This window comes from Petromyzon marinus (assembly GCF_048934315.1).
Source record: "Petromyzon marinus isolate PM22_M1 ecotype Great Lakes invasive population chromosome 75 unlocalized genomic scaffold, UKy_Petmar_22M1.pri1.0 chr75_unloc.2, whole genome shotgun sequence".
NCBI classification, from domain to species: Eukaryota; Metazoa; Chordata; class Hyperoartia; order Petromyzontiformes; family Petromyzontidae; genus Petromyzon; species Petromyzon marinus.
This window is the reverse complement of record NW_027422614.1, coordinates 135,010-159,580: the sequence shown is the minus strand read 5'-3', so window position 1 is coordinate 159,580 and position 24,571 is coordinate 135,010. Positions and strand designations below refer to the sequence as shown.

The window sequence follows — 24,571 nt, the reverse complement described above, 5'->3', positions numbered from 1 at the left end:
CCCTCACTACCCCCCACCACCACGCCTACCCCTCTAACCACGCCCCCCTCACCACCCCCGCCCGTCCCCTCTCGCTACCTTCCCCACCCACTCACCCCACCACCCCACCGCCCCGCCGCCCTGGGGAGGGAGGTTAAAGGTTAACCGGAAGGGGCGTGACCGAGCGCGCGGCGCGCGACGTGGAGACTCGGAAGCGGCTGAAGAAGGTGCAGCTGCTGTAGCTGCCGGAACCGCCGAAGAAGCTGAAGAAGGTGGAGCTGCTGAAGAAGGTGGAGCTGCTGAAGAAGCTGAAGAAGGTGGAGCTGCCGAAGAAGGTGGAGCTGCTGAAGAAGCTGAAGAAGGTGAAGAAGGTGGAGAAGCTGAAGAAGGTGGAGCTGCTGAAGAAGGTGGAGAAGGTGAAGAAGGTGCAGCTGCTGAAGAAGGTGGAGCTGCTGAAGAAGGTGGAGAAGGTGAAGAAGGTGAAGAAGGTGCAGCTGCTGAAGAAGGTGGAGCTGCTGAAGAAGGTGGAGAAGCTGAAGAAGGTGGAGAAGCTGAAGAAGGTGGAGAAGGTGCAGCTGCTGTAGCTGTCTGAAGAAGGTGAAGGAGCTGACGAAGGTGCAGCTGCTGAAGAAGGTGAAGAAGGTGAAGGAGCTGACGAAGGTGCAGCTGCTGCTACTGCTGCTCGAGCCGAAGCTGCTGCGAGCTTCTCTGACGGGAAGGAGGAGGAGGAGGTAGCAGCAGCAGCAGCCGGACGAGGGAGACCACGACGAGGTAGGAGGCTGGAGCAGAGACTCAAGAGGAGGTGTAGGATGGAGGAGGTAGGAGGAGAGAGACACTGAGAGAGAGAGAGAGACTGAGAGAGAGACAGAGAGAGACACAGAGAGAGAGAGAGAGACACAGAGAGAGACACAGAGAGAGAGAGAGACAGAGAGAGAGACAGAGAGAGAGACAGAGAGAGAGACACAGAGAGAGACAGAGAGAGAGAGAGAGACAGAGAGAGAGACACAGAGAGAGAGACACAGAGAGAGAGACAGAGAGAGAGACAGAGAGACACAGAGAGAGACAGAGAGAGAGACAGAGAGAGACAGAGAGAGACAGAGAGAGAGACACAGAGAGAGACACTGAGAGAGAGAGAGACACACACAGAGACACTGAGAGAGAGAGACACACACAGAGAGAGACACAGAGAAAGACATACAGAGAGAGAGACACAGAGAGACACTGAGATGAAAAGACACACAGAGAGAGACACAGAGAGAGACACAGAGAGAGAGACAGAGAGAGACACAGAGAGACACACAGAGAGACACAGAGAGAGACAGAGACACTGAGAGAGAGACACACAGAGACACACAGAGAGACACACAGAGAGACACACACTGAGAGAGACACAGAGAGAGAGACACAGAGAGCGAGACACAGAGAGAGAGACACACACTAAGAGAGACACACACTGAGAGAGAGAGACACTGAGAGACACTGAGAGACACAGAGAGAGAGAGAGACACACAGAGAGAGAGACACACACAGAGAGACACAGAGAGACACACACAGAGACACACACGGAGACACACACAGAGAGAGACACACAGACACACTGAGACACACACACAGAGAGAGAGAGACACACAGAGAGACACACACAGAGACACACACACTGAGACACACACAGAGAGACACACACACTGAGACACACACACTGAGACACACAAGGAGACACGCACAGAGACACACACAGAGACACACACGGAGAGAGACGCACAGAGACACACACACACAGAGACACACAGAGAGAGACACAGAGAGAGACACACAGAGACACACACAGAGAGAGACACACAGAGACACACACACAGAGAGACACACAGAGACACACACACAGAGACACACACACAGAGACACACACACACAGAGACACACACACACAGAGACGCACACACATAGACACACACACACAGAGACACACATAGACACACACACAGAGACACACGCACACAGAAACACACGCACATAGACACACACACAGAGACACACACACAGAGACATAATTACACAGAGACAGACACAGAGACAGACACAGAGACAGACACAGAGACAGACACAGAGACAGACACAGAGACAGACACAGAGAGAGACACACAGAGACGCTCACAGAGACGCTCACAGAGACAAAGACAAAGACACACACAGAGACACACACACACTGAGACACACACTGAGACACACACTGAGACACACACTGAGACACACACACACTGAGACACACACACACTGAGACACACACACACTGAGACACACACACACATAGACACACACACACAGAGAGACACACAGAGAGAGACACACACTGAGACACACAGAGAGAGACACACTGAGACACACACACAGAGACACACACACTGAGACACACAGAGACACACACTGAGACACACAGAGCCACACAGACACACACAGAGACACACTGAGATACACACAGACACACACACACACACTGAGACACACACTGAGACACACACAGAGAGACACACACTGAGACACACACAGACACACAGACACAGAGAGACACACACTGAGACACACACAGACACACACACATATAGACACACAGACACACACACATAGACACACAGACACACACACACTGAGACACACACAGACACACACACACTGAGACACACTGAGACACAGAGAGACATACACTGAGACACACACAGACACACACACACTGAGACACTGAGACACAGACACACAGAGACACACACAGAGACACACACAGACACACACACACAGACACACAGACACAGACACACACAGAGACACACACAGAGCCACACACAGGCACACACACAGACACACAGAGACACACACACAGACACACACACAGACACACACAGACAGACACACACACACACAGACACATACACAGACACACAGACACACACAGAGCCGGTAACTGCAGGCCTCGGTTATCAGAACCCCCCCCCCCTCTTGCTCTGTGTGGCCGCGGGGATGGGAGAGGGGGAAGGGGCAGCGCCGCCAGGCGAGCGCGGGCTCAGCCGGGTTGAAGCCCGCGCTAGGCCGCGCCAAACGCGGAACCGCGCGGATGGGACCCCCTGCGGAAGTGTGGACGGGGGTCAGGGGGTTACTCGGGGGTCAGGGGTTACTCGGGGGTCAGGGGTTACTCAGGGGCGGGGGTCAGGGGTTACTCGGGGGTTCAAGTACTCGTGGGCCCTACTTGTGTTAACCTTTGACCCTTAGTCCCTTGAACCCCGCTGGAACTCCTTCCTAAGACCTTTAACCTCCCTCCCCCACCTTCCGCAGAGGCCGTGACCCCCTGGTGACCCCTCGTGACCCCTCGTGACCCCCCGCAGGCCATGTCGGAGGGAGATAGCAGTGGCGAGGCGCTGAGGGGCGGCCCGTCGCACCTCGTTCGCTTCTTCACTCGCCTCGGCCAGGTGAGGCCGTCAGCGCGGCACCGGTGGTGGTGGTGACGTACTACCACTACCACCACCACCATCACCACCACCATCACCATCACCACCACTACCACCATCACCACCCCGGTGGTGGTGGTGGTGACGTACTACCACCATCACCACCACTACCACCATCACCACCACTACCACCATCACCACCACTACCACCATCACCACCCCGGTGGTGGTGGTGGTGACGTACTACCACTACCACCACCATCACCACCACTACCACTATCACCACCATCACCACAACGTCGGTGGTGGTGGTGGTGACGTACTACTTCCACTACCACCACCATCACCACCACCACCATCACCCCGGTGGTGGTGGTGGTGGTGACGTACCACCACCATTACTATCATCACAACCTCGGTGGTGGTGGTGGTGACGTACCACCACCATCACTATCATCACAACCTCGGTGGTGGTGGTGACGTACCACCACCACCACCATCACCACTACCACCCCGGTGGTGGTGACGTACCACCACCATTACCACCACCACCACAACCTCGGTGCTGGTGGTGGTGACGTACTACCACCATCACCACCACTACCACCATCACCACCATCACCACCACTACCACCATCACCACCCCGGTGGTGGTGGTGGTGACGTACCACCATCACCACCATCACCACAACCTCGGTGATGGTGGTGACGTACCACCACCATCACCACCACCGGGGTGGTGGTGGTGGTGTCGTACTACCACCACCATCACCACTCCACCACCACCATCACCATCCCGGTGGTGGTGACCTACCACCACCATCATGATGTACCACCATCACCACCCCGGTGGTGATGGTGGTGGTGACGTACTATCACCACCACCACCCCGGTGGTGATGGTGGTGAGGTACTACTACCACCACCACCATCCCGGTAATGATGGTGGTGATGTACTACAACCACCACCACCATCACCCCGGTAATGATGGTGGTGATGTACTACTACCACCACCACCACCACCCCGGTGGTGATGGTGGTGACGTACTACCACCACCACCACCACCACCCCGGTGGTGATGGTGGTGACGTACTACCACCACCACCACCACCACCCCGGTGGTGATGGTGGTGGTGTACTACCACCACCATCACCACCATCTCGGTGGTGATGGTACAGCACCACCACCGCACACGTAGAATAAAAAGCAAGGGACAAGTCCTTACTAACAACTCCTTACTTACTAGCAATTTTTTTGCTTACTAACAGCTCCTTACTAACAACTCCTTACTAACAACTCCTCTGTCATTTTTCATTGCTGGAGGGATTGCCCCCCTTCCTGAAAATCCTGGCTCCGCCATTGTCTGTGTGCGTGTGTCTGTATGTCTGTATGTATGTGTCTGTGTGTGTGTGTGTATATATATCTGTGCTTATGACCGGCTCCGGTTTAACAGCAGAGGTCTCACTCCGAATGAGTCGAGCGGCAATATCTTTTCATCGGTTGTGTAACGCTGTGTGGTGGAAGCTACCTGGTCTGTCGCTCCGCACTAAGCTTCGGGTCTTCTCGGCCACGGTCATTCCCTCCCTTCTCTACGCTTGCGAAACGTGGACCCCCCTAATGGAACATCTTCGCCGGTTGGAAACATTTAGGCTGGCCTGCCTACGATCCATCCTGGGTTTAACCAGACTGGATTGTGTGAGGAGCTCACAAATCCTTGAAAGATCTGGGCAAGGTCCCATTGGTGAGCTCCTCCGGCGGGCAAGGCTGCGTTGGCTGGGTCACGTAGCCCGCATGCCCAGCCACCGCATGCTGAAACAGCTTTTGTTCAGCCGAATCGAGGGGGCTAAGCGGGCGCGGCACGGGCTAGAGAAGAGATGGAGTGATGTGGTACAGGAGGACGTGGAGCTGAGTGGACTTGCCGATGACTGGTACCAGCGGTGTCAAGATCGGCCTCTGTGGAGGAGGCTCGTGAAGGACGCTACTGGGCAGGTGGAGGCAGTCGCCCTCCAACAACAACGGAGGGCGGAGGAGCGACGCTCAGAACAATGAGCGGAGCGCCGGGTGGCTAAAGCACAGCAGGTTGGCACAGTAGGGGGCACAGGTGGTGCACCAGCCAGTCATCTCAGTCAGTCGACCCGTGGCACCTGGGTCTGCCCCGTGACCTCCTGCCAGCGGGCGTTCGACACTTCACGTGGCCTCAGGGTGCACATAGCCTGGCACAAGCGTCGTGGTGACGTCACCGCCACTTAGTGGCGAATGGCGGTTTTTATTGTTGTGTGTGTACACTGTGTGTGTATGTGTGTATATATGTGTGTATGTATATATATGTGTGTGTCTCTGTGTGTGTGTATATCTGTGTGTCTGTGTGTGTCTATGTGTAGTGGTTAGCGCTACGCTGCGCTATGAACCTGGCGACCCGGGTTCGATTCCCGCTCACGGCCAACACCAGTGACGATTATCTGAACCGGTCCCGGGCCCTCCCCTAGGTCGACTCAGCCTCAAATGAGTAGCTGGTGCGGTGTGTAAACATTGCCACGAGGGAGACAAAGGCGGTCGGGCGTGGTGCTGGCCACCCACCCCCTCGTGTACCATTCCGGCCTTCATAGGTGCTGCTCGCTAACAGCACTTGCCCCTAGAGTCTGTTAAGGCTATATGGGGGATCTTTGTCTTTGTGTGTCTGTGTGTGTGCAGCTGTACCAGTCGGTGTTGGATCGCTCCACTCCCCACATCCCTGCCCGCTGGGTCACCACGGCCATCCTAGCGCTGCTTTACCTGCTCCGAGTCTACGTCAAGCAGGTGGGTGGTGGGGGACCCTCCTAGTCACTCACCACTCACTCACCACTCACTCACTCACCACTCACTCACTACTCATACACTCATACACTCACTCACTCACACACTCACTCACTCATACACTCACTCATACACTCACTCACTCATACACTCACCACTCACTGACTACTCATACACTCACTCATACACTCACTCACCACTCACTCACCACTCACTCACCACTCACTCACCACTCACTCATACACTCACTCATACACTCACTCATACACTCACTCACTCACTCACCACTCACTCACCACTCACTCACTCACCACTCACTCACTACTCATACACTCACTCATACACTCACTCACCACTCACTCACCACTCACTCACCACTCACTCACCACTCACTCATACACTCACTCACTCACTCATACACTCACTCATACACTCACTCACTTATACACTCACTCACTCATACACTCACTCATACACTCACTCACTCATACACTCACTCACTCATACACTCACTCACTCACTCACCACTCACTCACTCATACACTCACTCATACACTCACTCATACACTCACTCACCACTCACTCACTCACCACTCATACACTTACTCATACACTCACTCATACACTCACTCACTCATACACTCACTCATACACTCACTCATTCACTCACTCATTCACTCACTCATACACTCACTCATACACTCACTCACTCATACACTCAATCATACACTCACTCACTCATACACTCACTCATACACTCACTCACCACTCACTCATACACTCACTCATACACTCACTCACTCATACACTCACTCATACACTCACTCACTCATACACTCACTCACTCATACACTCACTCACTCACTCATACACTCACTCACTCATACACTCACTCACTCATACACTCACTCACTCGTACACTCACTCACTCATACACTCACTTACTCACACACTCACTCACTCATACACTCACTCATACACTCACTCATACACTCACTCATTCACTCACTCACCACTCACTCACCACTCACTCACCACTCACCACTCACTCACCACTCACTACCAGTCTCTCCTGAGAGTCTCTGAGTGTTATTATAATACTTTAGTGAGTAGACTGAGTGTTATTATAATACTTTAGTGAGTAGTCTGAGTGTTATTATAATACTTTAGTGAGTAGACTGAGTGTTATTATAATACTATAGTGAGTAGTCCGAGTGTTATTATAATACTTTAGTGAGTAGTCTGAGTGTTATTATAATACTCTAGTGAGTAGACTGAGTGTTATTATAATACTTTAGTGAGTAGACTGAGTGTTATTATAATACTTTAGTGAGTAGTCTGAGTGTTATTATAATACTTTAGTGAGTAGTCTGAGTGTTATTATAATACTTTAGTGAGTAGACTGAGTGTTATTATAATACTTTAGTGAGTAGTCTGAGTGTTATTATAATTCTTTAGTGACTAGTCTGAGTGTTATTATAATACTATAGTGAGTAGTCTGAGTGTTATTATAATACTTTAGTGAGTTGTCTGAGTGTTATTATAATACTTTAGTGAGTAGACTGAGTGTCATTATAATACTTTAGTGAGTAGACTGAGTGTTATTATAATACTTTAGCGAGTAGTCTGAGTGTTATTATAATACTTTAGTGAGTAGTCTTAGTGTTATTATAATACTATAGTGAGTAGACTGAGTGTTATTATAATACTTTAGTTAGAAGTCTGAGTGTTATTATAATACTTTAGCGAGTAGACTGAGTGTTATTTTAATAGTTTAGTTAGTAGTCTGAGTGTTATTATAATACTCTGGTGAGTAGACTGAGTGTTATTATAATACTTTAGTGAGTAGTCTGAGTGTTATTATAATACTTTAGTGAGTAGTCCGAGTGTTATTATAATACTTTAGTGAGTAGTCTGAGTGTTATTAAGATACTTTAGTGAGTAGACTGAGTGTTATTATAATACTCTAGTGAGTAGACTGAGTGTTATTATAATACTTTAGTGAGTAGTCTGAGTGTTATTATAATACTTTAGTGAGTATTCTGAGTGTTATTATAATACTATAGTGAGTAGTCTGAGTGTTATTATAATACTTTAGTGAGTAGTCTGAGTGTTATTATAATACTTTAGTGAGTAGTCTGAGTGTTATTATAATACTTTAGTGAGTAGTCTGAGTTATTATAATACTTTAGTGAGTAGTCTGAGTGTTATTATAATACTTTAGCGAGTAGACTGACTGTTATTATAATACTTTAGTGAGTAGTCTGAGTGTTATTATAATACTTTAGTGAGTAGTCCGAGTGTTATTATAATACTTTAGTGAGTAGTCTGAGTGTTATTATAATACTTTAGTGAGTAGTGTGAGTGTTATTATAATACTCTAGTGAGTAGACTGAGTGTTATTATAATACTTTAGTGAGTAGTCTGAGTGTTATTATAATACTTTAGTGAGTATTCTGAGTGTTATTATAATACTATAGTGAGTAGTCTGAGTGTTATTATAATACTTTAGTGAGTAGTCTGAGTGTTATTATAATACTTTAGTGAGTAGTCTGAGTGTTATTATAATACTTTAGTGAGTAGTCTGAGTTATTATAATACTTTAGTGAGTAGTCTGAGTGTTATTATAATACTTTAGCGAGTAGACTGACTGTTATTATAATACTTTAGTGAGTATTCTGAGTGTTATTATAATAGTTTAGTGAGAAGTGTGAGTGTTATTATAATACTATAGTGAGTAGACTGAGTGTTATTATAATACTTTAGTGAGTAGTGTGAGTGTTATTATAATACTTTAGTGAGTAGACCGAGTGTCATTATATTACTTTAGCGAGTAGACCGGGTGTTATTATAATACTTTAGTGAGTAGACTGACTGTTATTATAATACTTTAGTGAGTAGTCTGAGTGTTATTATAATACTTTAGTGAGTAGTCTGAGTGTTATTATAATAGTTTAGTGAGTAGACTGAGTGTTATTATAATACTATATTGAGTAGACTGACTGTTATAATACTTTAGTGAGTAGACTGACTGTTATTATAATATTTTAGCGAGTAGACCTGGTGTTATTATAATAGTTTAGTGAGAAGTGTGAGTGGTGAGAGCTATAATTATTGAGGCGTGTGGTGTCTGCAGGGCTGGTACATCATCACCTACGCTCTTGGCATCTACCACTTGAATCTCTTCATCGCCTTCCTCTCTCCAAAGGCCGATCCCTCCTTCTCAGAGGACTCTGGTGAGCGCTCCTCACCACGCTCGCTCCTCACCACACGCTCACCACGCTCGCTCCTCACCACACGCTCACCACGCTCGCTGCTCACAAAGCTCGCTGCTCACCACACGCTGCTCACCACGCACGCTCCTCACCACGCTCGCTGCTCACCACGCACGCTCCTCACCACGCTCACTCCTCACCACACGCTCCTCACCACGCTCGCTCCTCACCACACGCTCCTCACCACGCTCGCTCCTCACCACGCTCGCTCCTCACCACACGCTGCTCACCACGCACGCTCCTCACCATGCACGCTGCTCACCACGCACGCTCCTCACCACGCTCGCTCCTCACCACGCTCGCTCCTCACCACGCTCGCTCCTCACCACGCTCGCTCCTCACCACACGCTCACCACGCTCGCTCCTCACCACGCTCGCTCCTCACCACGCTCGCTCCTCACCACGCTCGCTCCTCACCACACGCTCACCACGCTCGCTCCTCACCACGCTCGCTCCTCACCACGCTCGCTCCTCACCACACGCTCACCACGCTCGCTCCTCACCACGCTCGCTCCTCACCACGCTCGCTCCTCACCACGCTCGCTCCTCACCACGCACGCTGCTCACCCCACGCTGCTCACCCCACGATCCCACACAGACACGTATCTGTGTGTGTGTGTCTGTGTGTGTGTGTGTGTGTGTCTGTGTGTGTCTGTGTGTGTGTGTCTGTGTGTGTGTGTGTGTCTGTGTGTGTCTGTGTGTGTATGTATGTGTGTGTATGTATGTGTGTGTCTGTGTGTGTGTCTGTGTTTGTGTCTGTGTTTGTGTCTGTGTGTGCCTGTGTGTGTCTGTGTGTGTGTGTCTGTGTGTATGTGTGTGTGTCTGTGTGTGTGTGTCTGTGTGTGTGTGTGTGTGTCTGTGTGTGTGTGTGTGTCTGTGTGTGTCTGTGTGTGTATGTATGTGTGTGTCTGTGTGTATGTATGTGTGTGTCTGTGTGTATGTCTGTGTGTGTGTGTGTTTGTGTCTGTGTGTGCCTGTGTGTGTGTGTGTCTGTGTGTGTATGTGTGTGTATGTATGTGTGTGTCTGTGTGTATGTGTGTGTGTGACTGTGTGTGTCTGTGTGTGTGTGTGTGTGTCTGTGTGTGTATGTGTGTGTGTGTCTGTGTGTCTGTGTGTGTGTGTGACTGTGTGTGTATGACTGTGTGTGTCTGTGTGTGCCTGTGTGTGTGTGTGTGTCTGTGTGTGTATGTGTGTGTATGTATGTGTGTGTCTGTGTGTATGTGTGTGTGTGACTGTGTGTGTCTGTGTGTGTGTGTGTGTGTCTGTGTGTGTATGTGTGTGTGTGTCTGTGTGTCTGTGTGTGTGTGTGACTGTGTGTGTATGACTGTGTGTGTCTGTGTGTGACTGTGTGTGTCTGTCTGTGTGTGTGTCTGTGTGTGTCTGTGTCTGTCTGTGTCTGTCTGTCTGACTGTGTGTCTAGACGAGGGGCCGTCTCTGCCCACGAAACAGAACGAGGAGTTCCGTCCGTTCATCCGCAGGTTACCAGAGTTCAAGTTCTGGTGAGAGACTCACATGGTCACAGGCAACACTCATACACTCACTCATACACTCACTCACTCATACACTCACTCACTCACTCATACACTCACTCATACACTCACTCATACACTCACTCACTCATACACTCACTCACTCACTCATACACTCACTCATACACTCACTCATACACTCACTCACTCATACACTCACTCACTCACTCATACACTCACTCATACACTCACTCATACACTCACTCACTCATACACTCACTCACTCACTCATACACTCACTCACTCATACACTCATACACTCACTCATACACTCACTCATACACTCACTCACTCATACACTCATACACTCACTCATACACTCACTCACTCACTCATACACTCACTCACTCATACACTCACTCACTCATACACTCACTCATACACTCACTCATACACTCACTCACTCACTCATACACTCACTCACTCATACACTCACTCACTCATACACTCATACACTCACTCACTCACTCATGCACTCACTCATACACTCACTCACTCACTCATACACTCACTCACTCACTCATACACTCACTCACTCATACACTCACTCATACACTCACTCAGTCACTCACTCATACACTCACTCAGTCACTCACTCATACACTCACTCATACACTCACTCAATCATACACTCACTCACTCATACACTCACTCATACACTCACTCACTCATACACTCAATCATACACTCACTCATACACTCATTCACTCATACACTCACTCACTCATACACTCACTCATACATTCACTCACTCATACACTCACTCACTCACTCATGTGTGTGTGTGTCTGTGTGTGTCTGTGTGGGTGTGTCTGTATGTGTGTGTATCTGTGTGTGTGTCTGTGTGTGTCTGTGTGTGTGTCTATGTGTGTGTGTGTGTGTCTGTGTGTGTGTGTCTGTGTGTGTGTCTGTGCATGTGTGTGTGTCTGTGTGTGTGTCTGTGTGTATCTGTGTGTGTGTCTGTGTGTGTGTGTCTGTGTGTGTGTGTGTGTGTCTGTGTGTGTCTGTGTGTGTGTGTGTCTGTGTGTGTGTCTGTGTGTGTGTGTGTCTGTGTGTGTGTCTGTGTGTAGGTACTCTGCCACTAAGGCGGTGCTGGTGGCCATGCTGTGCACGTGCTTCGATGCCTTCAATGTGCCGGTGTTCTGGCCCATTCTGGTCATGTACTTCCTGCTGCTGTTCTGCATCACCATGAAGAGGCAGATCAAGGTACACCGCCACACTCACCACACTCACCACACTCACCACACTCACCACACTCAACACACTCAACACACTCAACACACTCACCACACTCAACACACTCACCACACTCACCACACTCACCACACTCAACACACTCAACACACTCACCACACTCAACACACTCAACACACTCAACACACTCACCACACTCAACACACTCAACACACTCACCACACTCACCACACTCACCACACTCACCACACTCAACACACTCACCACACTCACCACACTCAACACACTCAACACACTCAACACACTCACCACACTCACCACACTCACCACACTCAACACACTCGCCACACTCACCACACTCACCACACTCACCACACTCAACACACTCACCACACTCACCACACTCACCACACTCACCACACTCAACACACTCAACACACTCAACACACTCGCCACACTCACCACACTCAACACACTCAACACACTCACCACACTCACCACACTCACCACACTCACCACACTCACCACACTCACCACACTCACCACACTCAACACACTCAACACACTCAACACACTCACCACACTCACCACACTCAACACACTCACCACACTCACCACACTCACCACACTCAACACACTCACCACACTCACCACACTCAACACACTCAACACACTCAACACACTCACCACACTCAACACACTCAACACACTCGCCACACTCACCACACTCAACACACTCAACACACTCACCACACTCACCACACTCACCACACTCACCACACTCAACACACTCAACACACTCACCACACTCAACACACTCACCACACTCACCACACTCACCACACTCAACACACTCACCACACTCACCACACTCACCACACTCACCACACTCAACACACTCAACACACTCACCACACTCACCACACTCAACACACTCAACACACTCAACACACTCACCACACTCACCACACTCAACACACTCAACACACTCACCACACTCAACACACTCACCACACTCACCACACTCACCACACTCACCACACTCAACACACTCAACACACTCACCACACTCACCACACTCACCACACTCACCACACTCAACACACTCAACACACTCACCACACTCACCACACTCAACACACTCAACACACTCAACACACTCAACACACTCAACACACTCACCACACTCACCACACTCAACACACTCAACACACTCACCACACTCAACACACTCAACACACTCAACACACTCAACACACTCAACACACTCACCACACTCAACACACTCACCACACTCAACACACTCAACACACTCAACACACTCACCACACTCACCACACTCAACACACTCAACACACTCAACACACTCAACACACTCACCACACTCACCACACTCACCACACTCAACACACTCAACACACTCAACACACTCACCACACTCACCACACTCAACACACTCAACACACTCAACACACTCACCACACTCAACACACTCAACACACTCACCACACTCAACACACTCAACACACTCAACACACTCACCACACTCACCACACTCAACACACTCAACACACTCACCACACTCAACACACTCAACACACTCACCACACTCACCACACTCAACACACTCAACACACTCAACACACTCACCACACTCACCACACTCAACACACTCACCACACTCAACACACTCACCACACTCACCACACTCAACACACTCACCACACTCAACACACTCACCACACTCACCACACTCAACACACTCACCACACTCACCACACTCACCACACCACACTCAACACACTCAACACACTACACTCGCCACACTCACCACACTCATCACACTACACTCACCACACCACACTACACTCACCACACTCACCACACTCACTACACTCACTACACTACACTCGCCACACTCACCACACTCAACACACTCACCACACTCACCACACTCACCACACTCACCACACTCAACACACTCAACACACTCACCACACTCAACACACTCACCACACTCACCACACTCACCACACTCAACACACTCACCACACTCACCACACTCACCACACTCACCACACTCACCACACTCACCACACTCAACACACTCACCACACTCAACACACTCACCACACTCACCACACTCAACACACTCACCACACTCACCACACTCACCACACTCAACACACTCAACACACTCACCACACTCACCACACTCAACACACTCAACACACTCACCACACTCAACACACTCACCACACTCACCACACTCACCACACTCAACACACTCAACACACTCACCACACTCACCACACTCACCACACTCACCACACTCAACACACTCACCACACTCACCACACTCAACACACTCAACACACTCAACACACTCAACACACTCAACACACTCACCACACTCACCACACTCAACACACTCAACACACTCACCACACTCACCACACTCACCACACTCAACACACTCAACACACTCAACACACTCAACACACTCAACACACTCAACACACTCAACACACTCACCACACTCAACACACTCAACACACTCACCACACTCAACACACTCAACACACTCAACACACTCAACACACTCACCACACTCATCACACTACACTCACTACACTCACCACACTCACCACACTCACCACACTCACCACACTCAACACACTCAACACACTCACCACACTCACCACACTCACCACACTCACCACACTCAACACACTCAACACACTCAACACACTCAACACACTCACCACACTCACCACACTCAACACACTCAACACACTCAACACACTCACCACACTCACCACACTCAACACACTCAACACACTCAACACACTCACCACACTCATCACACTACACTCACTACACTCACCACACTCACCACACTCACTACACTACACTCACCACACTCACCACACTACACTCACCACACTCCTCACTACACTACACTCGCCACACTCACCACACCACACTCACCACACTCAACACACTCGCCACACTACACTCACTACACTCGCCACACTCACCACACTCACCACACTCACCACACTCACAATACTACACTCACCACACTCACTACACTACAGTCACTACACTACACTCACCACACTCACCACACTCACCACACTACACTCACTACACTCACCACACTCACCACACTCACCACACTACACTCACTACACTCACTACACTACACTCACCACACTCACCACACTCACCACACTACACTCACTACACTCACTACACTACACTCACTACACTACACTCACTACACTCACCACACTCACCACACTACACTCACTACACTCACTACACTACACTCACTACACTACACTCACTACACTACACTCACCACACTCACCACACTCACCACACTACACTCACTACACTCACTACACTCACCACACTCACTACACTCACCACACTACACTCACCACACTCACCACACTACACTCACTCCACTCACTACACTCACTACACTACACTCACTACACTACACTCACCACACTCGCCACACTCACCACACACACCACACTACACTCACCACACTCACTACACTACACTCACTACACTCACTACACTACACTCACCACATTCACCACACTCACTACACTACACTCACCACACTACACTCACCACACTCACTACACTCACCACACTCACTACACTCACTACACTCACCACACTCACCACACTCACCACACTCACCACACTCACCACACTCACCACACCACACTCACCACACTCACCATACTCACCACACACACCACACTACACTACACTCACCTCACTACACTCGCTACACTCACCACACTCACCCCACTACACTCACCCCACTACACTCACCCCACTACACTCACTACACTACACTCACTACACTCACCACACTACACTCACCACACTCACCACACTCACCCCACTACACTCACTACACTCGCTACACCACACCATCTATCTGTGTGTGTCTGTGTGTGTGTGTGTCTGTGTGTGTGTGTGTGTCTGTGTGTGTATCTGTGTGTCTGTGTGTGTGTATACTATGTGTGTGTGTACCATGTATGTGTGTCTGTGTGTGTGTGTACACTGTGTGTACACTGTGTGTACACACACACACACACATTACCACACACAGTGACAGCGATTATCTGAACCCGCCCTGGGCCTCCCCTAGGTCGACTCGGCCTCAAATGAGTGACCTGGTGTAGCGGTGGTGGTGGTGTAGTGGTGGTGTAGTGGTTGTGGTGGTGTAGTGGTGGTGTAGTAGTGGTGGCGGTGGTGTAGTGCTAGTGGTGTAGTGGTGGTGGTGGTGTAGTGGTGCTGTAGTGGTGGTGGTGGTGTAGTGAACATCACTAGCCACTGGGGGAGAGACAAAGACGGCCGGGCGTGGTGCTGCTGGGCCACCCACCCCCTCTGTGTGTGACCCACAGTGCCCCCGGTAGCCTCCATAGGCAGCCCTGCTGCTGTTGCTGCTGTTCGCTGGCTAACTCAGCACTTACCCCTACAGTCTGATGAGGCTATGTGCGGTGTTGCTTTGTCTGTGTCCGTGTGCTCTATGGTGCTTGCAGCACATGATCAAGTACCGGTACCTCCCGTTCACGCACGGCAAGACTCGCTACCGGGGGAAGGAGGACACGGGGCGTGTCGTGGCCAGCTAGAGACACGCCGAGACAACACGGGGAGAGACACGGGGACACACGGGGGGAGACACGGAGACACACGGGGAGAGACACGGAGACACACACGCACACACACACGGGGAGAGACACGGAGACACACGGGGAGACACGGAGACACACACACACACGGGGAGACACGGAGACACACGGGGAGAGACACGGAGACACACGGGGAGACACAGAGACACACACACACACGGGGAGAGACACGGAGACACACGGGGGGAGAGACACACACACGTAGACACACACACACACACGGGGAGAGACACGGAGACACACACACACACGGGGAGAGACACGGAGACACACACACACACACGTAGAGACACACACACGGGGAGAGACACACACACCCACGGGGAGAGACACACACACGTAGACACACACACACGGGGAGAGACACGGAGACACACGGGGAGAGACACACACACGGGGAGAGACACAGAGACACACGGGGAGAGACACACACACGTAGAGACACACACACACGGGGAGAGACACACACACACACGGGGAGAGACACACGGGGAGAGACACACACACACACGGGGAGAGACACGGAGACACACGGGGAGAGACACACACACAGGGAGAGACACACACAGGGGGAGAGAGACACACACACACACGGAGACACACACACGTAGACACACACGGGGAGACACACACACACACACAGAGACACACACACACACGGGGAGAGACACACGGGGAGAGACACACGGGGACGGGGAGAGACATGGAGACACACACGGGGAGAGATACGGAGACACGCAGACACACACACACGTAGACACACACACGGGGAGACACACACACAGACACACACGGTCACACACAGACACACACACGTAGACACACACACGCAGACACACACACACAGACACACACACAGGCACACACACGTAGAGACACGCACGGGGAGACACGGAGACACACACACGTAGAGACACGCACGGGGAGAGACACAGGGAGAGACACAGAGACACACACACGTAGAGACACGGAGACACACACACGTAGAGACACACACACGGGGAGAGACACGGAGATAAACACGGGGAGACACGCAGACATGCAGAGACACACACGGGGAGACACGGAGAGACAAAGGGAGACACGGGGGGAGACAAAGGGAGACACGGGGACATGGGGAGTTAGTGGGAGACATGGGGAGAGAGTTGGAGACACGGGGAGTCACGGGGAGACACGGGGAGACAGAGAGAGACACACGGGGTGAGACACGGGGTGTGAGACACACACAGCGTGAGACACACACACGGTGACACACACACACGGTGAGACACACACACAGTGACACACACGGTGAGACACACACAGTGACACACACACAGTGACACACACACACAGTGACACACACACACGGTGACACACACACACACGGTGACACACACACACACGGTGAGACACACACGGTGAGACACACACACGATGAGACACACACACGGTGACACACACGGTGTGAGACACACACACAGTGAGACACACACACAGTGAGACACACAGTGAGACACACACACACGGTGAGACACGGGGTGTGAGACACACACAGCGTGAGACACACACACGGTGACACACACACACGGTGAGACACACACACAGTGACACACACGGTGAGACACACACAGTGACACACACACAGTGACACACACACACAGTGACACACACACACAGTGACACACACACACACGGTGACACACACACACACGGTGAGACACACACGGTGAGACACACACACGATGAGACACACACACGGTGACACACACGGTGTGAGACACACACACAGTGAGACACACACACAGTGAGACATACAGTGAGACACACACACACGGTGAGACACACAGTGAGACACACACACAGTGAGACACACACACAGTGAGACACACACAGTGAGACACACACACAGTGAGACACACACACAGACACACACGGTGAGACACACACAGTGGCACCCACAGTGAGACACACACAGTGTGACACACACACAGGGTGTGACACACACACAGGGTGTGAGACACACACAGTGAGACACACACACAGTGTGAGACACACACACACAGTGAGACACACAGTGAGACACACACACACGGTGAGACACACAGTGTGAGACACACACAGTGAGACACACACACGGTGAGACACACACACACGGTGTGAGACACACACACACGGTGTGAGACACACACACACGGTGAGACACACACACACGGTCAGACACGGGGTGTGAGACACACACGGGGTGTGAGACACAAGGGGACCGCTGTCCTAATGGCCGTGCGAGTCGATTTTAGCACCGGGAGGTCGTGGATTCAGTTTTTGCTAAAAGTTGTCTTGAGGCCCTGGCGATCGAATAAAAGGGGCCTCACCAGGTGGGTGTGTGATTGTCTCGGTGATTGTCTCAGTGGTTGTCTCAGTGGTTGTCTCAGTGGTTGTCTCGGTGATTGTCTCGGTGATTGTCTCGGTGATTGTCTCGGTGATTGTCTCAGTGTGTGAGTGGGTGGGTGTGTGATTGTCTCAGTGATTGTCTCAGTGATTGTCTCAGTGTGTGAGTGGGTGGGTGTGTGATTGTCTCAGTGATTGTCTCGGTGATTGTCTCGGTGATTGTCTCAGTGATTGTCTCAGTGATTGTCTCAGTGTGTGGGTGGGTGTGTGATTGTCTCAGTGATTGTCTCAGTGTGTGAGTGGGGGATTGTCTCAGTGATTGTCTCGGTGATTGTCTCGGTGATTGTCTCGGTGATTGTCTCGGTGATTGTCTCGGTGATTGTCTCAGTGATTGTCTCGGTGTGTGAGTGGGTGGGTGTGTGATTGTCTCAGTGGTTGTCTCAGTGATTGTCTCGGTGATTGTCTCAGTGATTGTCTCAGTATGTGAGTGGGTGGGTGTGTGATTGTCTGAGTGATTGTCTCAGTGATTGTCTCAGTGTGTGAGTGAGTGATTGTCTCAGTGATTGTCTCGGTGATTGTCTCAGTGATTGTCTCAGCGATTGTCTCAGTGATTGTCTCAGTGATTGTCTCAGTGTGTGAGTGGGTGGGTGTGTGATTGTCTCAGTGATTGTCTCAGTGTGTGAGTGGGTGATTGTCTCAGTGATTGTCTCAGTGTGTGAGTGGGTGGGTGATTGTCTCAGTGGTTGTCTCAGTGATTGTCTCAGTGATTGTCTCAGTGGTTGTCTCAGTGATTGTCTCAGTGGGTGAGTGGGTGGGTGATTGTCTCAGTGATTGTCTCGGTGATTGTCTCGGTGATTGTCTCAGTGATTGAGTGGGTGGGTGTGTGATTGTCTCAGTGATTATCTCAGTGATTGTCTCGGTGATTGTCTCAGTGATTGTCTCTGTGATTGTCTCGGTGATTGTCTCAGTGGGTGGGTGATTGTCTCAGTGATTGTCTCAGTGGGTGGGTGGGTGATTGTCTCAGTGATTGTCTCAGTGGGTGGTTGGGTGATTGTCTCAGTGATTGTCTGAATGGGTGGGTGGGTGATTGTCTCAGTGATTGTCTCAGTGATTGTCTCAGTGTGTGAGTGGGTGGGTGTGTGATTGTCTCAGTGATTGTCTCAGTGTGTGAGTGGGTGGGTGTGTGATTGTCTCAGTGATTGTCTCAGTGTGTGAGTGGGTGATTGTCTCGGTGATTGTCTCAGTGATTGTCTCAGTGATTGTCTCGGTGATTCAGTGATTGTCTCAGTGGTTGTCTCGGTGTGTGAGTGGGTGGGTGTGTGATTGTCTCAGTGATTGTCTCAGTGATTGTCTCAGTGTGTGAGTGGGTGGGTGTGTGATTGTCTCAGTGATTGTCTCAGTGTGTGAGTGGGTGATTGTCTCGGTGATTGTCTCGGTGATTGTCTCAGTGATTGTCTCAGTGTGTGAGTGGGTGGGTGTGTGATTGTCTCAGTGATTGTCTCAGTGATTGTCTCAGTGTGTGAGTGGGTGATTGTCTCGGTGATTGTCTCAGTGATTGTCTCAGTGTGTGAGTGGGTGATTGTCTCAGTGATTGTCTCAGTGATTGTCTCTGTGTGAGTGGGTGATTGTCTCAGTGGTTGTCTCAGTGATTGTCTCAGTGGGTGGGTGATTGTCTCAGTGATTGTCTCAGTGGTTGTCTCAGTGATTGTCTCAGTGGGTGGGTGATTGTCTCGGTGATTGTCTCGGTGATTGTCTCGGTGATTGTCTGAGTGGGTGGGTGTGTGATTGTCTCGGTGATTGTCTCGGTGATTGTCTCGGTGATTGTCTCAGTGATTGTCTCAGTGTGTGAGTGGGTGATTGTCTCGGTGATTGTCTCGGTGATTGTCTCAGTGATTGTCTCAGTGATTGTCTCGGTGATTCAGTGATTATCTCAGTGGTTGTCTCGGTGTGTGAGTGGGTGGGTGTGTGATTGTCTCAGTGATTGTCTCAGTGATTGTCTCAGTGTGTGAGTGGGTGGGTGTGTGATTGTCTCAGTGATTGTCTCAGTGTGTGAGTGGGTGATTGTCTCGGTGATTGTCTCGGTGATTATCTCGGTGATTGTCTCGGTGATTGTCTCGGTGATTGTCTCAGTGATTGTCTCAGTGATTGTCTCAGTGTGTGAGTGGGTGGGTGTGTGATTGTCTCAGTGATTGTCTCAGTGGGTGATTGTCTCGGTGATTGTCTCAGTGATTGTCTCGGTGATTGTCTCAGTGATTGTCTCAGTGATTGTCTCAGTGTGTGAGTGGGTGGGTGTGTGATTGTCTCAGTGATTGTCTCAGTGTGTGAGTGGGTGATTGTCTCAGTGATTGTCTCAGTGTGTGAGTGGGTGATTGTCTCAGTGGTTGTCTCAGTGATTGTCTCAGTGGGTGGGTGATTGTCTCAGTGATTGTCTCAGTGATTGTTTCAGTGGTTGTCTCAGTGATTGTCTCAGTGATTGTCTCAGTGGGTGAGTGGGTCGGTGATTGTCTCGGTGATTGTCTCGGTGATTGTCTCGGTGATTGTCTCGGTGATTGTCTGAGTGGGTGGGTGTGTGATTGTCTCGGTGATTGTCTCGGTGATTGTCTCGGTGATTGTCTCAGTGATTGTCTCAGTGGGTGGGTGGGTGGGTGTGTGATTGTCTCAGTGATTGTCTCAGTGATTGTCTCAGTGTGTGAGTGGGTGATTGTCTCGGTGATTGTCTCGGTGATTGTCTCAGTGATTGTCTCAGTGTGTGAGTGGGTGATTGTTTCAGTGATTGTCTCAGTGATTGTCTCTGTGTGAGTGGGTGATTGTCTCAGTGGTTGTCTCAGTGATTGTCTCAGTGGGTGGGTGATTGTCTCAGTGATTGTCTCAGTGGTTGTCTCAGTGATTGTCTCAGTGGGTGGGTGATTGTCTCGGTGATTGTCTCGGTGATTGTCTCGGTGATTGTCTGAGTGGGTGGGTGTGTGATTGTCTCGGTGATTGTCTCGGTGATTGTCTCGGTGATTGTCTCAGTGATTGTCTCAGTGTGTGAGTGGGTGATTGTCTCGGTGATTGTCTCGGTGATTGTCTCAGTGATTGTCTCAGTGATTGTCTCGGTGATTCAGTGATTATCTCAGTGGTTGTCTCGGTGTGTGAGTGGGTGGGTGTGTGATTGTCTCAGTGATTGTCTCAGTGATTGTCTCAGTGTGTGAGTGGGTGGGTGTGTGATTGTCTCAGTGATTGTCTCAGTGTGTGAGTGGGTGATTGTCTCGGTGATTATCTCGGTGATTGTCTCGGTGATTGTCTCGGTGATTGTCTCAGTGATTGTCTCAGTGATTGTCTCAGTGTGTGAGTGGGTGGGTGTGTGATTGTCTCAGTGATTGTCTCAGTGGGTGATTGTCTCGGTGATTGTCTCAGTGATTGTCTCGGTGATTGTCTCAGTGATTGTCTCAGTGATTGTCTCAGTGTGTGAGTGGGTGGGTGTGTGATTGTCTCAGTGATTGTCTCAGTGTGTGAGTGGGTGATTGTCTCAGTGATTGTCTCAGTGTGTGAGTGGGTGATTGTCTCAGTGGTTGTCTCAGTGATTGTCTCAGTGGGTGGGTGATTGTCTCAGTGATTGTCTCAGTGATTGTTTCAGTGGTTGTCTCAGTGATTGTCTCAGTGATTGTCTCAGTGGGTGAGTGGGTCGGTGATTGTCTCGGTGATTGTCTCGGTGATTGTCTCGGTGATTGTCTCGGTGATTGTCTCGGTGATTGTCTGAGTGGGTGGGTGTGTGATTGTCTCGGTGATTGTCTCGGTGATTGTCTCGGTGATTGTCTCAGTGATTGTCTCAGTGGGTGGGTGATTGTCTCAGTGATTGTCTCAGTGGGTGGGTGGGTGATTGTCTCAGTGATTGTCTCAGTGGGTGGTTGGGTGATTGTCTCAGTGATTGTCTGAATGGGTGGGTGGGTGATTGTCTCAGTGATTGTCTCAGTGATTGTCTGAGTGGGTGGGTGGGTGGGTGATTGTCTCAGTGGGTGAGTGGGTGGGTGGCTGAGTGGGTGATTGTCTCGGTGGATGGAGCGTGTGAGCGGGTGGTTGAGTGGGTGGGTGTGTGAGCGTGTGATCGGGTGGCTGAGTGGGTGGGTGGGTGTTTGAGCGGGTGGCTGAGTGGGTGGCTGGGTGGGTGGCTGAGTGGGTGGCTGTTTGTGCGAGTGAGTGCGTGAGTGGGTCCGGCAAAACAACCCCCGATCTCGTGGTGCCGGACAGGCAACGCTGTCGTGGACAGTGCTGTGGGGGGAAGGCCAATTCCGAGTGGTCTTTCCCCTCAGGGCGTCTGTGACCACCACAGCGGCTAAATGGGGGCTCTGGATGGGTGCGAGGGGCTGGTAACCCCTCCACCTTCAATAAATTACCACTATACCACGTCTAACACATCTCATTATTAAGCTTGTGCCGGAGGCCCCGGGGGGCCAGGCGTCTATGACGTCTCCTGGCCAAACCCCATTTGGCGGAGCCAGGAGATTGAATCTCTACCCTCGGGGCTCCTCCAGAAACAACGAAAAGCCACTACGGATGGCCACGTGGAATGTTCGAACGCTCACTGCGGAGGAGTGGCTGCCAATCCTCTGTCGGGAGCTGGACCGGTACCGCCTGGATCTATGCGGCATTCAGGAGGTCCGGTGGACCGGCTCTGGCTCCTGCCACCATGAGGGGTGGACAGTCCTCTACCTGGGGCAGCAGACTGCCAAACAACAGGGTGTGGCTCTTCTTCTTACCAAAAGAATGAAGGGGGCGTGGGAGCATGGCGGTGAGGTGTGGGAAGCTGTAAGCCCCAGGCTACTTTGGGCTCGCCTTCCCATCAACCGGAGGCGAGGAGTGGTGATCGTGGTTACTTATGCCCCCACTGAAGACGAACATCCGTGGAGGGATGCAGGCAAAGCCGATGAGTCAGATGCCTTCTATGACCTGTCAGAGGTGCTGGCTAAAGTGGCCCCTCGGGATAGAGTCATCTTGTTTTGGTTGACTTCAATGCCCGAGTTGGTCATGATGCTGGCACCTGGTCTGGAGTAATTGGAAGGCATGGGCCAGATCAGCTCAATAACAATGGTGGGAGGCTGCTAGATTCTTGACAGCCCATGGGCTTGTAATTACCAACACGCTGTTCCGGCATCGGCGCATCCACACAACATCATGGATGCATGCCGGGTCCAAGCAAGAACATCTGCTGGACTACATAGTGACGGACCAGCGGATGCGAGCCCATGTCTTTGACACCAAGACCTGCCGTGGAGCTGATCTGCCCTCTGACCA

General features: G+C 50.8%; 1 protein-coding gene across 2 annotated transcripts; it reads left to right on the top strand.

The window, feature by feature from the left end:
* Positions 1–465: 465 nt before the first annotated feature.
* Positions 466–19,288, top strand: LOC142905259 (protein RER1-like). Of its 2 annotated transcripts, XM_076058457.1 has the most exons (8): positions 466–594; positions 640–750; positions 3,301–3,434; positions 6,107–6,211; positions 9,345–9,444; positions 10,904–10,982; positions 12,083–12,218; positions 16,784–19,288. In XM_076058457.1, the coding sequence occupies exons 3-8, from the start codon at positions 3,354–3,356 to the stop codon at positions 16,871–16,873; spliced, it is 591 nt and encodes a 196-aa protein (XP_075914572.1). In that variant the 5' UTR covers positions 466–594; positions 640–750; positions 3,301–3,353; the 3' UTR covers positions 16,874–19,288. The 2 variants fall into 2 exon arrangements, with proteins under 2 accessions (XP_075914572.1, XP_075914571.1); XM_076058456.1 differs by lacking the exon at positions 466–594 and having other exon boundaries at positions 642–750; positions 3,351–3,434.
* The last annotated feature ends 5,283 nt before the right edge of the window (positions 19,289–24,571 follow it).